Source organism: Aquarana catesbeiana, linkage group LG07 (assembly GCF_042186555.1).
Source record: "Aquarana catesbeiana isolate 2022-GZ linkage group LG07, ASM4218655v1, whole genome shotgun sequence".
Lineage (NCBI taxonomy): Eukaryota > Metazoa > Chordata > Amphibia > Anura > Ranidae > Aquarana > Aquarana catesbeiana.
The window spans coordinates 324,365,372-324,379,785 of NC_133330.1; the positions used below are offsets into that span (position 1 = coordinate 324,365,372).

At 44.1% G+C, this 14,414-nt stretch overlaps 1 protein-coding gene across 1 annotated transcript in view; it reads right to left on the reverse strand.

Annotated features, from left to right (window-relative positions):
* Positions 1–14,414, reverse strand: part of SGIP1 (SH3GL interacting endocytic adaptor 1) — a 235,218-nt gene that overhangs the window by 25,408 nt on the left and 195,396 nt on the right. The window contains exon 17 of the mRNA XM_073593786.1: positions 3,381–3,492. Within this exon, the coding sequence (XP_073449887.1) occupies positions 3,381–3,492 (112 nt within the window). The remainder of the gene's footprint in view (positions 1–3,380; positions 3,493–14,414) is intronic.

Sequence of the window (14,414 nt, forward strand, 5' to 3'; positions counted from 1 at the left end):
CAAGACCTCCTGCTCTCAAACTCCCTTGTCACCTCATCCCATGCTCGCCTTCAGGACTTCTCCAGAGCCTCTCCCATCCTCTGGAATGCCCTACCCCAATCTGTCCGATTTTCTCCTACTTTATGCACTTTCAGACGATCCCTGAAAACTCATCTCTTCAGAGAAGCCTATCTGGCCCCCACCTAACAACTGTACATTTATCTTCTCAATGAGCACATCACCCATAGTTATTACCTCTTGTATCTCTTGACCTTCCCTCTTAGATTGTAAGCTCTAAGGAGCAGGGCCCTCTGATTCTTACTGTATTAAAGTGGTTGTACACCCTGTACAACCACTTTTACTTACAGGTAAGCCTATATTAAGGCTTACCTGTAGGTGCTTGAAATATCTCCTCAACCGTGGAGGTTGAGGAGATATTTCAAGCACCTACAGGTAAGCCTTAATATAGGCTTACCTGTAAGTAAAAGTGGTTGTACAGGGTGTACAACCACTTTAATACAGTAAGAATCAGAGGAGTGGCAATGACTACGGCGCATGCGCCCTTTCTAATAGGGGTCATGCTGTGACTGGCGGCTCCTACGCGCATGCGTGGGAGTGACACCACACGACACCCGGCCAGTCACAGGGCCGGAGTTCACGGCCCCGGAAGGAAGAGGGGCGAAGATGGAAGCTCCCTGCTCGTGGGGACAACGGCGACAGCGTGGACTTTGGTGTCAGGTAAGTGATATATAATGGGCTACTATGCGATGCATAGTAGCCCATTATGCTTTACCTTTGCAGGGAAATAAAAAGGAAGTAAAAAAGGGTTTACTTCCTCTTTAAAGTGTATTGTATTTGTACTGTCTATCCTCAAGTTGTAAAGCGCTACGTAAACTGTTGGCGCTATATAAATCCTGTATAATAATAATAATCATATGTGAATAATCTATTTCAATCTGCAGTAGAATTCTAACCGAGCAACTAAATACAAAGCTTAAAAACCTTGCAAAATACTTATTTTTGCAGCCAATCTTGTGATTTACACACCTGGTCATATTGTACAGGCTGCTGCAGACTATGGGCCCGTACACACGATCCGAAAATCAGACGACAAATACCGCGTTCAAAGAGATCGTACGACAATCTGACCGTTCGTACACAGCTTTTGAGAGAGGGACAAACACGAAAAATTTTCTCGTACGATACCAGATCGTTTTCCTCCGAAAATACAATACAACGTATTACATCACTTCCGATTTTTTATTGTCGTACGAGAATTTTCGTAACTTTAGTAACCTCTTCAGTTTCAACATGCGACTAGCGAGCGGAAAAAGTCAGACGATCGGTCATCTGTTTTTCGAATTGTGTGTACGGGGCATGAGACGGCACTTTGCAGCTTTTTGTATCACCTGTCTGCTACTTTGACAGAGCTACATCACACTGATGGGGGATCTCCTGGGGTTCCCTTCTTCTGTAACCTGTCTGAACACTCTCTCTCTCTTCAGTTCCCAGTGTCTGAAAACACATAGCTGCAATTCTCTGCAATTGTATAGCGCAGAGGTCTCCAAACTTTTAATTATGAGGGGCCACATCAGAAATTTTTCCAAATTTGCAAATAAAAAAAAAAAAAAGTTTAAAAAAAATCTTAAACACACTCCAATAAATAACTGTGCATCAGGAACCCCCCATCAAACCAGAGCCCCTCATAACATATGGATGAAGTTGTTGCAGGCTGTATAAAATCTTGTAGTGGGCTAGATGTGGCCCATGGGCTGTAGTTTGAGGACCTCTGAAATATAGCAGTGTTTCTCAACCAGGCATTCTTCTGAGGTTGCTCAGGCCTCTTTCACATGGCCTGTCCGATCAGGTCCACCTGTCAGTTTTTCAGGAGGACCTGATCAGACCCTCCAGTCTCTTCTATGGATCGGTGGATGTCAGCGGACACGTCCGCTGACACCCGCCGCCATCCGATTCGATCCTGTCTGGCAAAAAAAGGATGGTGGTCCTATTTCCCATCCGTCTGGCAAATTGTATCACATCGCATGGAAACAGACAGGTGGTCAGTTTCCATCTGATTGCCCCATAGAGGAGAGCGGGACTGTGTCCACTTTGCATAGCGGTGTGGAAACAGACCTATCATCAGTCTGCTCAGCGGGGATCAGCAGAGAGATCCCCCCGCTGGGTAAGCGGAGGTGCTCGTGTGAAAGGGGCCTAAGGTTTCCGCGAGCAGATTGACCTTCCACCTACCCTGACCACCAATGTCACTTCTACATTGACCACTATTGTACACAACAAGAAAGTCAAAAAATGTTGTGTCTTGGCCACTAGTGATGAAGAAAAAAATAAATAAAACACGTAATACTTACCAGCTCAGTGCAATGGTTTTGCACAAAGCAGTCCCAATCCTCCTCTTCTGGGGTCCCCCACCGGTGCTCTTGGGTTTCCCCCCTGCTGAGTGCCCCCACAGCAGGCTGCTTGCTATGAGGGCACTCGTGCGTGATTGCTCCCTAGCCCCGCACTGTGTCCATTGACACACAGAACAGGGCTCAGCCCCACCCCCGATCCCTCCCCACTGGCTGTGATTGACAGCCAATGGCTCCAGCTGCTGTGTCTCAGCCAATAAGGAGGGAGAGAGCTGGGAAAGTAGCTGTTCTCATGCACAGCGCTGGATTGTGATCGGGCTCAGGTACGCACAACTGTCCCTGATTTGGAGGGACTGTCCCTGATTTGGAGCAATGTCCCTCTGTCCCTCATTCCTCCTCATTTGTCCCTCATTTTGGTCTGATCTATATAGATGTATATAAAATGCACTATTTATCTTTCAAAAAGTGTTTCCCAGTGCTAAACCTTTCATCCAATTTTTAAATTGCTGCACTTGTAAATTTCCAAAGCCGATATAAAGGAATAGCAGTGGTATAAAAAAGCTCTTGTGGGTTTAACTTATCTTAACTAAGATTTTTGTTAATTCTCCTTTAAGGGGGTGTGGCAGGGGGCATGCCCTATGCCTATCTACTTTTGCTAGTAGGTGTCCCTCATTCCCATCTCAAAAAGTTGATAGGTATGGGTACGTATTTGGGGGGGAAGCTGCATGCAAAAGGTTTTTTACCTTCATGCATAGAACGCAAAAAAAAACGTCAGCCTTTAAAACTACATTCATTTAGTGTGTTCATTCACCCACAGTGTCTAAGGAAACATCATTATAAAGCTCCAGGTAAACACTCCGCTATCACCTTCCGAATCTTTTTTTGCTCAGACACCGATACTCCCCTCTTTGTCCTTTTGACCGCCGCGACCCCGAAGGAAAAATGGAAAACAGCGCAGCTTTTGTTACAGGTTTGGCAGACACACCAGCCAGCGGCGACGGATCACATGACTGGGGTACAATTACACAGGCAACTCACTTGTTCGGATCGGCTCCTTTGAAATAAGCATTGACCGTCTCAGTGAAGGCGGCTGCCACGGGCAGGGTGTCCTGGGCCCCCATGGTCAGGGGGCTGGGCCCTCGGGAGGATCCTGCAAGACAAGGAGCAGCTGCTATATTTTGTTATGGGAGTAAGATTCTCAAATTAAGAAAAAACAAGACATACAAACACTCACAAGCACTAGGACACATCTACACATCTAACAAGACACAACTACAAAATCCATAAAGAAGAACTCCGGCTTAATTGAAAATCAGGATACTTTTAAAATGAGGTCTTTAGGGAAGCGGTCATCTTTGACCTATGGGAGCTGCTGATGCACAGGGGTTTTTAAAAGGTGCAAGTCCCCTGGCTGTCCTGATTCTATCTACACTCTTTACAACCTACAGAGTCTCTGGTACGGAGTTTGCAAGCCAGGTGTACAGACCTTGGGGACTTTCCTGGCTACATGCTTGTTACAAGTCAATTATTAACATTGCAGAGAAGCAAGGATTAGAACAACACAAGAGCCTGCAACTGTAAAAGCAGGTAATGGCAGTTGCGGCATTATCCTCTCTGGTTTACTTTAAATGATTAAATTAAGCCAATTAACAATTTTTTATTTTACTTTATAGAAAGTAGGTCATTTGTAGCCAGTGCCTGACACCCTTTAAAAATTATGCGTCTCTGCCCCCTCCTCTAGCATTCTGCTAATAGAAGGCACCAACATTTATACATGGCAATTAAATGAAAGCTTGCATTACATGGTGGGAGCTGAGTGTTTGTACTCTCAGCTCAGACCAGTAGAAAAATGCCACGCTGGAGGGAGAGGAGTGGACACACACAGGGGTAAATATTCACAATTTTCCATATAATCTCAAACAGAATCCTTAGAGACAGTATGAACTTTGAGGAACTAAAGACTTTTTATTTTTTTTTTTAAATAATGACAACGACATGGCCATTTTAACCATAAAAAAATTGCGGAGTTCTTCCTTAATAAGGATTATTTCTGCACACTGGGGCGTCTGTAATAAGTGTTGTACCCCAATGCCACCAATCAGTTCCGACCTTATTTTTTTAGTTTCTAAAGGACTGCAAAACTTTGCATTCATTTTGCTACAGCTATCTGCCCCAGCCTTCCCACTTCCCAACACTCCACATATATCCCCAGCACTACATACTTCATATTCAAATAAATGCCTGCATAGTTATTGCATTCCGTATTCTTTGGCCTTGTGGCCCACAGCACATTGTACTCCATCAGGCTCATTCAATAAAACTCTGCAAAGGTAAATGACAATGTACAGCCAATCAGACTGCACTACACTGTAGGCAGGTCAAAGACCAAATGAGTACTGATTGTTTGCTTTGGCATCCTGCACATTGCACTTCGTAATTAAAAGGAAAGGAAAGAATAAATAAAACCATATGTGTAACCACATATTATCAGTGCATATGTATAATGCAAAGATGGGAAACATTTTGACACAATATTGCATGACAGTTTTTCACAGTGCTTCACCGATGATATGGGCAATCTGCAGACTGGCTGCAGGTGTTGTGTAGTGCGCATTTTAAATGCCACCCCAACACACACACACATATATATATATATATATATATATATATATACACACACACACACGCACACAACATGCTACAATGCCCTGCACTAAAGCACACCACCGTGCACAGATGTAAATATGCTCTGTGTTGCAAAAATTGGTACAGGGGTGTTTTTCGTCCATTGCGGAGCTTTCCTAGCCCATTCAAAATTAGTAGGTTGTCTTAAAAGAGAAGTATGGGTTTGGTTTTTTCCCCCCCCCCATCATACTTACCTAGGTGGATGTAGAATGGGTCCGATGCTGCATCTGTCGCCTGGCGCCTCTACACCGAGATACGAGCGATCGAACATCGCCCATCTCCGCTCTGCTCCTCCAAGCTCACCGGAGCGCTGAGCTGTGGAGGGGCGGGGAGCGGCTCGCTGAGAGGCTGAGTCGGGTGTCAGTCCAGGTACCTGGCAGATCCAGACTTTATTGTTGAGATGACGCGGTGCCTGGACTGATTTCAGTGACGTCAGCAGAGAGCGGAATTCAGACCGCTCTCTGCTGAAAACGGGTCACAGGAGTGCAAACCAAATTGCCCTCCTGTGACCCATAGGAGAAGCCCAGCCAAACGAGCTAAGGCTGAACTTCTCCTCTAAAAGGAGAAGTCCAGCCAAAGCTTGTACCTTGGCTGGACTTCTCCTGTGGATCCCAAGAGTTCAGTTCGTGTTGCATTCCTGTGACCCGTTTTCAGCAGACAGGGAGCAGAAGTCCGCTGTCTGCTGACATCACAGAGCTGGTCCAGGCTCGGGAAAGATCACGACCATATGGTCGGGATTTGCCCACATGCCTGAACCAGGACCCGGCTCAGCCTCTCAGCGGCTGCTCCCGCCCCCTCCAGTGAGCAATGGGGGGGGGGGAGATTTGGTTGGGCAGAGCAGAAAGCAGGTGACTTACAGTCACCTGCTATCTGCTCAGGGAACTCTAATGCCCTGTACACACAGTCGGACATTGATCGGACATTCCGACAACAAAATCCTAGGATTTTTTCCGACGGATGTTGGCTCAAACTTGTCTTGCATACACACGGTCACACAAAGTTGTCGGAAAATCCGATCCGAACGCGGTGACGTAAAACACGTACGTCGGGACTATAAACGGGGCAGTGGCCAATAGCTTTCATCTCTTTATTTATTCTGAGCATGCGTGGCACTTTGTCCGTCGGATTTGTCTACACACGATCGATATTTCCGACAACGGATTTTGTTGTCGGAAAATTTTATAGCCTGCTCTCAAACTTTGTGTGTCAGAAAATCCGATTAAAAATGTGTGATGGAGCCCATTTCCGACAACAAGGTCCTATCACACATTTTCCGTCGGAAAATCCAACCGTGTGTACAGGGCATAAGAAACGAGCGATCAAACTCCGCTGAGTGTTAGGGCCGGCGGGGGACAGATGCAGCATCGGATCAATGCTGCATCCAGTTATGTAAGTATGATTCTACAAAAAAGCAGATTCCCATACTTCTCTTCTAAAGCCAAAACTTCCCATTTTGGACAGAACAGGTAATGGATATAAACAGCTGTCGCTTTTTTTTGTCATCTGTATTCAATTTCCTTTCCCCTGTCCTGTAGACACAGCAGAAAGCAAGAGGAAATCCCCTTAGACAGCTGTCACTTGAACTAGTGTCCCCATTGGAAGATTTCCTCTCTATTCCTGTTCTGGTGACGTTGCAAAATTTTGGATTTTCCCAGAACAAAAAGAGAACACGAATCTTCCAAGCGGGGGGCGCAGACAGCAATAAACACCTAACAGGAGTTCTAGGATTTCTTTACTAAAAACCTTTGGAAATAGTGTTCAACCCCCTCGCTATATTGACATTTTTTTTAGCTTTAGATATGCTTTAACACAACACCCATACAAACACCTAGAGCATCAGTACCTGACCTTAAAAAAAGTGGAATGGGCACACAGTCCTATAGACCCACTTTAACCACTTGACCTCCAAAAGATTTACCCCCCTTATGACTAGGCCATTCTTTGCGATACGGCACTGCATTACTTTAACTGACGATTGCACAGTCATGCAACGCTGTACCCAAATAAAATTTGTCATTTTTTTTTTTACAGCTTTCTTTTGTTGTATTTTGATCAGCTCTGCGTTTTTTACTTCTTGCGCTATAAACAAAAAAAGACAGACATTTTAAAAAAAAAAAAAATATTTTTTACTTCCTGCTATAAAACATATCCAATAAAAAAAAAAAAAATCTTCATAAATTTAGGCCAATACGTATTCTGAACTATTGCGGGAGACAATCGGACACCAACACTTTGCGGGAACCAGTGACACTAATAGAGAGACCAGTGCTAAAAATATGCACTGTCACTGTACTAATGACACTGGCTTGGCAGGTATTAAACATCTAGGGCGATCAAAAGGTTAACTGTGTACCTAGCCAGTGGTTTTATGCACGGTTTGTGCTGCTTTTATCTGGGGAAGAGATGGATTTTAGTCCCTGACCGGCACCCGCAAATCAACTTCTGTTTCACAGCAGAAGCGATGCGCTCCCTAGGCAGAAGTGCAGAATCACGTGTGTATATGTGTGTGTGTGTATATATATATATATATATATATATATATATATATATATATATATATATACGTAATCCTGCGCAGGAAGGCCGTCCTGTAGCAGTAAATCTGCTATTGGGAGGTCCTTAAAGCGGTAGTAAACCCAGCCATAAAACAGTTTAATTTCCGGCACGTGCCGGAAATGCAGCACTCCCATTGGTTGTGCTCTCAACCAAACTGTCAAACCATCCAATGGCTGGTGTCATAATTGATCACATGTGCAGCATCATGGCAGTTGTAGATTAAACAGAGGCAAAGATGGCAGCTTCCTTGGCTGAAAACAATAGGAGGGTTTACTTACACTTTAAGTGGTTAAAATCTTGTGGGAAGCCTCTCCAGAAGAGTGGGGGCCTTCATAAATGCAACAAAAGAGGGGGCACAACTTTATATTAATGCCCATGGTTTCTCAATCCTATTCTAACCTTTGCGCTTGCAAACTCTCATCGTGTCGGGCCCTAAACACTGCATGTTTGCTAAAGAATGTCAATACCTATAGAATAGGGGGCAGGAAAGGATCTGCATTAAAGCCTTTAAAATCCTTGCAATGTTTAAGGTCTGTTTTGACAGGGATTTGTTCATGTCAGACCTTCTTCTCTCCCTTTGCAAATCTATGGGAATGCAAAAGTACTGTAGCTTGAAACAGCTCATTGTCAGGGCTGGGCTCAGCCCTTCCTTCTCTGAGCTGGCCGCTCAGCTGTCGGCTAATTACCAGCTCTCTCCACAGTTACTCAGCTGTTGATGATCCTGCTCCTCAGTCCTGCCTACTTAAGCCGTCCAGTCCAGAAGAGCTCTGCCTTCGCCTTGGTCACATCACAGAAACCATCTCCTGCGATCCTGTTCAAGACTTGCTTTGCTGACACCCCTTCTGGCTCCAGATCCTGCTTGCTGTTCACTACATTGATCCCTGACTTCTGGCTTGGCTGACTATCTGTTCCGGTTACTGAAATTTGGCTATGTTTTGACTACGTTTGTTACATAGTTACATAGTAGGTGAGGTTGAAAAAAGACACAAGTCCATCAAGTCCAACCTATGTGTGTGATTATGTGTCAGTATTTCATTACATATCCCTGTATGTTGCGGTCATTCAGGTGATTATCTAATAGTTTCTTGAAGCTATCAATGCTCCCCGCTGAGACCACCGCCTGTGAAAGGGAATTCCACATCCTTGCCGCTCTTACAGTAAAGAACCCTCTACGTAGTTTAAGGTTAAACCTCTTTTCTTCTAATTGTAATGAGTGGCCACGAGTCTTATTAAACTCTCTTCTGCGAAAAAGTTTTATCCCTATTGTGGGGTCACCAGTACAGTATTTGTAAATTGAAATCATATCCCCTCTCAAGCGTCTCTTCTCCAGAGAGAATAAGTTCAGTGCTCGCAACCTTTCCTCATAACTAAGATCCTCCAGACCCTTTATTAGCTTTGTTGCCCTTCTTTGTACTCGCTCCATTTCCAGTACATCCCTCCTGAGGACTGGTGCCCAGAACTCTTCTTTTTACTTTTATTATTAAACAAGTGTGATTTAACTGTACTTCTGTCTCGGCCTGATTTAATTGGTTCTGACACTCATATGGAGGTCAAGTTGCACTGGCAAAGGAATTCAGGAGCATCTGTAGCTGATGTCAAAAGCACAGTGGTGTAGTGTTTAGCATTTTTGCCTGGTAGCACTAGGGTCATCGGTTCAAATCCCAACCACAGTACTACCTGTATGGAGTTTGCGTGTTCTCCCTGTGCGGGTTTCCTATGGGTATTCTGGTTTCCTCCCACACTCCAAAAGACATGCTGGTAAGTTTGCACCTGTCTAAATTGGCCCTAGTATAAATGTGAGTTAGGGACCTTAGATTGTAAGCTCCTTGAGAGCAGGGACTGATGTAAATATATAATACATCTGTAAAGTGCTATGGAATTTGAGGATGCTATACAAGTACCTGAAACGGAAAAAAATAAAAAATAAAATGCTATGTGGCAAACACCACAAGCCCAAAGGTCCCTAAAAGACATTTCTTTATCCCCTTCCAATAAAAATGGAGTTTTGCTTTAAGTTCTTTTCAAAGAGATATACAATCTAGACACAATCCTGTAATTGGAATGCTGGGAAGACAGAGGATTCTATTAACAGACTATTAAAAAAGACTTTGTGATTGTCTGCTCAGTCAGTCCAGTAATCTAATGCGCTGAATCTGGGAACATCATGTACAACATTTTTCCATTTATCTTACAATGATCATGTCACAGAGACCAAGAAAAATATGAGACACCTTCGGGAACAATGGTCAAAGTAATTCTAATATTCTATTTCTAGAAGTGATTTCATGGAACTGAATAAATGGGGTTTCTATGAGTTTTGAAGGGTCAGCCTGTGTTTACTTTAACTCCTCCGAACTTAACACTGCCATGTATAGCAAGGATCCAAGGGTGCCTACTTGTGTGGCCACATACTTGTAAGCAGGGGCTGCCCGTCCATTAAGGGCGCACGGGCACCGCCTCCCCTTTCCATCGCCACCCCCTATTAATGCGTCCGGCCCCTTTCAGGACACCGGACACATTAATTGGTGGGGTTTTTTTTTTTTTTGAAGCACCTGATTAGTGCTCTAATAAGCTTCAAAATAGAGTAGGCTCCGGACGCAGAGCATTGCGCTCGGAGCCCACCCAGGTGTGTTAGAATAGTGAATGAATATTCGCTATTCTAACACTGAATCGCCTCTCCAATCAAGAAGCGCGGGTGTTAGGCACGTTTCAGGAATGGCCGAAAGGAGAAGCGTTCTGATTGGCCGCCGAGGAGGGAGGAGATGAAAGCCACCGAGCAGGGGAAGGAGATGCCCGCTCGTGATGCCCGCGGAGGACAGCCAGGGAAGCGCCCGTGGCTGAAGTGTACCGACCGACCCCGAGGGTGGGGGTGGAGGGTGCACTGTTTGCCACCCCCCCCCCCCCGCAAAAAAAATTACCATCAGCCGCCACTGCTTGTAAGTCTCCCCCGGATTTGAACATGCAAACAGAAAATTTGCTTCCATAGAGTTGACCAGTCTGCATGAATAAATTCCTGACACGTCTCAAAATAGAGCATTAAAAAAGAAATAAATGAAAAAGCCATCAAGCGTGCAGGCCGAACCACGCAGTGTGAGTCTCCTTATCTGAGGACGCCTGTTCGTGGGAAACACGTAATGTGGAGCTGCTCTGTGATGTCAACTTGCACTCCAGCCCCTCCTACAGCAGTGCTGTGTATGTGCTTGGACAGAAAGATATGGGTAGTGGCGCTGCTAGATAGTATAAAAATTAATACGTAAGACCATCAATGGATCCTTGAAGTGGAGTACACAATGTTCACATAAAAACGGAGAGATGAAGAGGGGAGACCCGTGTGTATTATTTTAACAGTCCAGACACCAGGGCAGCCTTTTAGGGGGCAGTTGAGAGCAGACTCCAAATAAGCAAAGAGAAGAACACAAGTGCCTCTAGGTTAGAACTGTAAATATTTTAAAACAAAACAGGTGCATTATCCACTTACATAAAGGTTTGGGAAGTAAGGCACATGTCCATCCACACTGGCGTGGCATCAAATCCCTGCACAGCGGCGTCCAAAACAGCTGATGTAGCCTGGAGGGGAGGAATCTCAGCCGGCAGGATTTCTGGGGCCAAGACGGTGGGAACTGAGGCTTGGATCAGGCTGATGGTGAGGGCTGGAACGCGTCATCGGGCGTGATGACGTCACTGGTGGGTCGCAACAACGTTTTGGAGCATGCGCACCGGCAGATGGAACTCAGGGCACCCTCCTTCTTCAAGCCTTACTTCCCAAACCTTTATGTAAGTGGATAAAGCAACTGTTTTGTATTAAAATGTTTACAGTTCTAACCTAGAGGCGCCTGTGTTCTTCTCTCTGTGTATGCACTTTACTGCTTGTTTAAATAAAAGGGCAATACTTTTAAAATAAATTCATGTTTTAAAGCTATTCTAAAGCCTTAAGGTTTATACATTAAAGTGAAAAACCTTCTGTGCTGCAGGTACCCCCCCCTTTTTTTTCCTTACCTGAGCCTGATCCAATCCAGCGATATGCACGAGAGCAGCGGCTCTCATTGCTGTCTCCCTGCTCATTGGGCAAATTGATAGCAAATCAAATGCTGTGACACAGGAGGGGGGGGGGGGGCTGAGCCATCCGCTCTGTGTCAATAAACACAGACGGGGGCTCCGAAGCAAGCACGCACAGGTGCCCCCATGGAAAGCGGCTTTTTGTGAGGGCCTGGAGCGCCAGTGGGGGACCCCAGAAGAAGAGGATTGAGGCTGCTCTGTGCAAAAGCATAACAAAAAAAAAGCATAACATGTTTATTTTAATTTAAAAAAACGTAAAGTGAACACAGCTTCTATTAAAAAAACAACAAAAAAAACAAACAAACAATATTTTATATGAGAGCTGGCGAGTTAAACCTAATGGTTTCTTATATCTCTAGTGCTCTCTGGTGGTGAGATCTCCACGTTTGAGCTCCCAGGCACATATTTGCATACAACTCTGCCTGATAGGGAGAATAAGTAGGCGGTAATCTACAAGGGGGGAACCACACCCACGAGGTACAAGACGACAGTGGTCGATTCAGCCCATAAAACACCTACCCTGTTTCCCCGAAAATAAGACCTAGCGTGATTGTCGGTGATGGCTGCAATATAAGCCCTACCCCCCAAATAAGCCCTAGTTAAAGTCCTTGTAGGTCTTTTTTTCAAGGTAGGGCTTATTTTTGGGGAAACAGGGTAGGGCTTATTTGGGGGGTAGGGCTTATATTGCAGCCATCACTGACAATCACGCTAGGTCTTATTTTCGGGGAAACAGGGTATAATGCAATTATTATTGAAAAAAAAAAAAAGAAGGTGGTAGACCTCATTGTGAAAAGTAGCAAAAACGATCCTGCCTATTGAAAGTAACACAGCCAGTTTTTTTTATATTATTATAAAGGAACCCTGTACATATGCAGACTGCCAATTGCTGACCTGCCCTTTGGATATACTAGTTGCCAGCCTACCTTACTGATCTGGTGATATCAGTGCTTTCAGAGTCATTGACCTGGATCTGTATGTTTGTTTCAAGTCAGTGAAGAAGTATTGAAAACATCAAAAAAAGATCAAAAATAACCTACAAGCAACTAGATATTCCCCTGAAAGAGTTCAGCAACTGCAGTCTCCATATTTCTTCATTAGAAGTTTCTTTTAACATTCACTGACCTCTGAGAATCAATTGCTCCACAGTACCTGCAGCTACAAAGTTCCACAGAGACTCTAAAAGCTTAAACCTGATTTATTTTATCTTTTAAATGGGCTACTAATAATTTTTTTTTTTTTTTGGCTGGAGTTCTGCTTTGGTTTCTGAACAGATTACAGCACCAGCTCTTTGTTTATATTGCAAGGCAGGCAGGCAGGCTGAAGGAGGAGAGGAGATAAGCAGGATATTGGTGTTTTTGCTGTACACAGGGGATGAATTGCTTCACAGTGCCTGCAGCTACAGAGGTCAGTGATGGCTTGTGTTAAGAGTAATTTACTGTGTGTTATGAATGTGTAGGTTTGAATGTCCAAAGCCTGGCTACAGTTTGCCATTAAGACACTTTCAAAGCAAGGCCACTATTTTCTAAAATGGGTAAAAGAAGGCATGCTACAATTTAAATAAAATGTTAATTCTTACCAGTATAGATCACGTAGCTATACTGGACAACTGTTGTGCCATCACTTGAGAAACCTTTTAATGAACACAGATACAATATTTTACTCTTTTGTGCATTTTCTGTTACTATGCTTTTTTTCAGACATATTTCATTTTCAAATTTAGTTTCATCTACAGATAGTACAATTAGCATTCCAAGTTTTTTTCTGTTTTGTTAGATTGATATTAAGGGCTCTTTTATATAAACATGTTATACTTACCTGCTCTGTGCAATGGTTTTGCATAGAGCAGCCCCAATCCACCTCTTCTCGGGTACTTCTCTTGGCCCCTCCCCCTTGCCGGGGGCTCCCATAGCAAGCCACAAAAGCCGGAACACCATTTCCAAACGCAACTTTTTGTTTTTAATACTAAAGTCTCATACAAAGCATAACACATGATTTACAGACGCAGATGTCCTCTTTATCAAGATGACAATACAAATAATTGCCAAAAAATTTGTTGTTTTGTATAGGGCTTTGGTAAAAAAAAAAACAAAAAAAAAAAAATGATGCATTTGTACATGGTGTGCTAGCTTTTTCTAGCAATGGATATTTGACAGGACCCTTGTTGGCCGAGCATCAGTCGCATCTTTCTAGAGGTCGGAGACCACGCGGTATGGTACAGACTAATAACTTTAGGGTTATTTCAGTCTGTAAGCCTGTTGGTAAAGCTGCCCATAGAGGATTTGAAATTCAGCCAGTTCAGCAGGAATCAGATGAATTTCATTCCATGTATGGGCACTGTGGTTGTACAGAGGTCAATCGATTCTTTCCTGTACAATCACCCTGTTGTAAACCTTTCGCTCGATCATTGCTGCTGGCTAACGCCGGCAGCTCTGGTCAGTGTGTATTCTGGTGGCGGGGAAGCCTCCCGGCGGTCAGAATACAACACGTCAGGAGGATTGAATGTGTGGATGGGGGAAATGGGTCAGTTTCTGGTTAAAGATTACAGCAATTGTGTAATCATAAAATGTCCATCCACAAATGGAAACCTCCACAAGGGGATTAAAAGCAAAATCCAGCAGGAGCTCCAGAGTATAAAAGAGAAGAGAGGAGCCTCTAAGTGTAGCAATATGGTTACATTTAATGAAGGTACAACATGTAGCAACTCACATGGCTGATGATTAAAAGAGGCACATCTAAGTATGCAGGCATCCGGTGCAAAACTGCCCACATAGACCG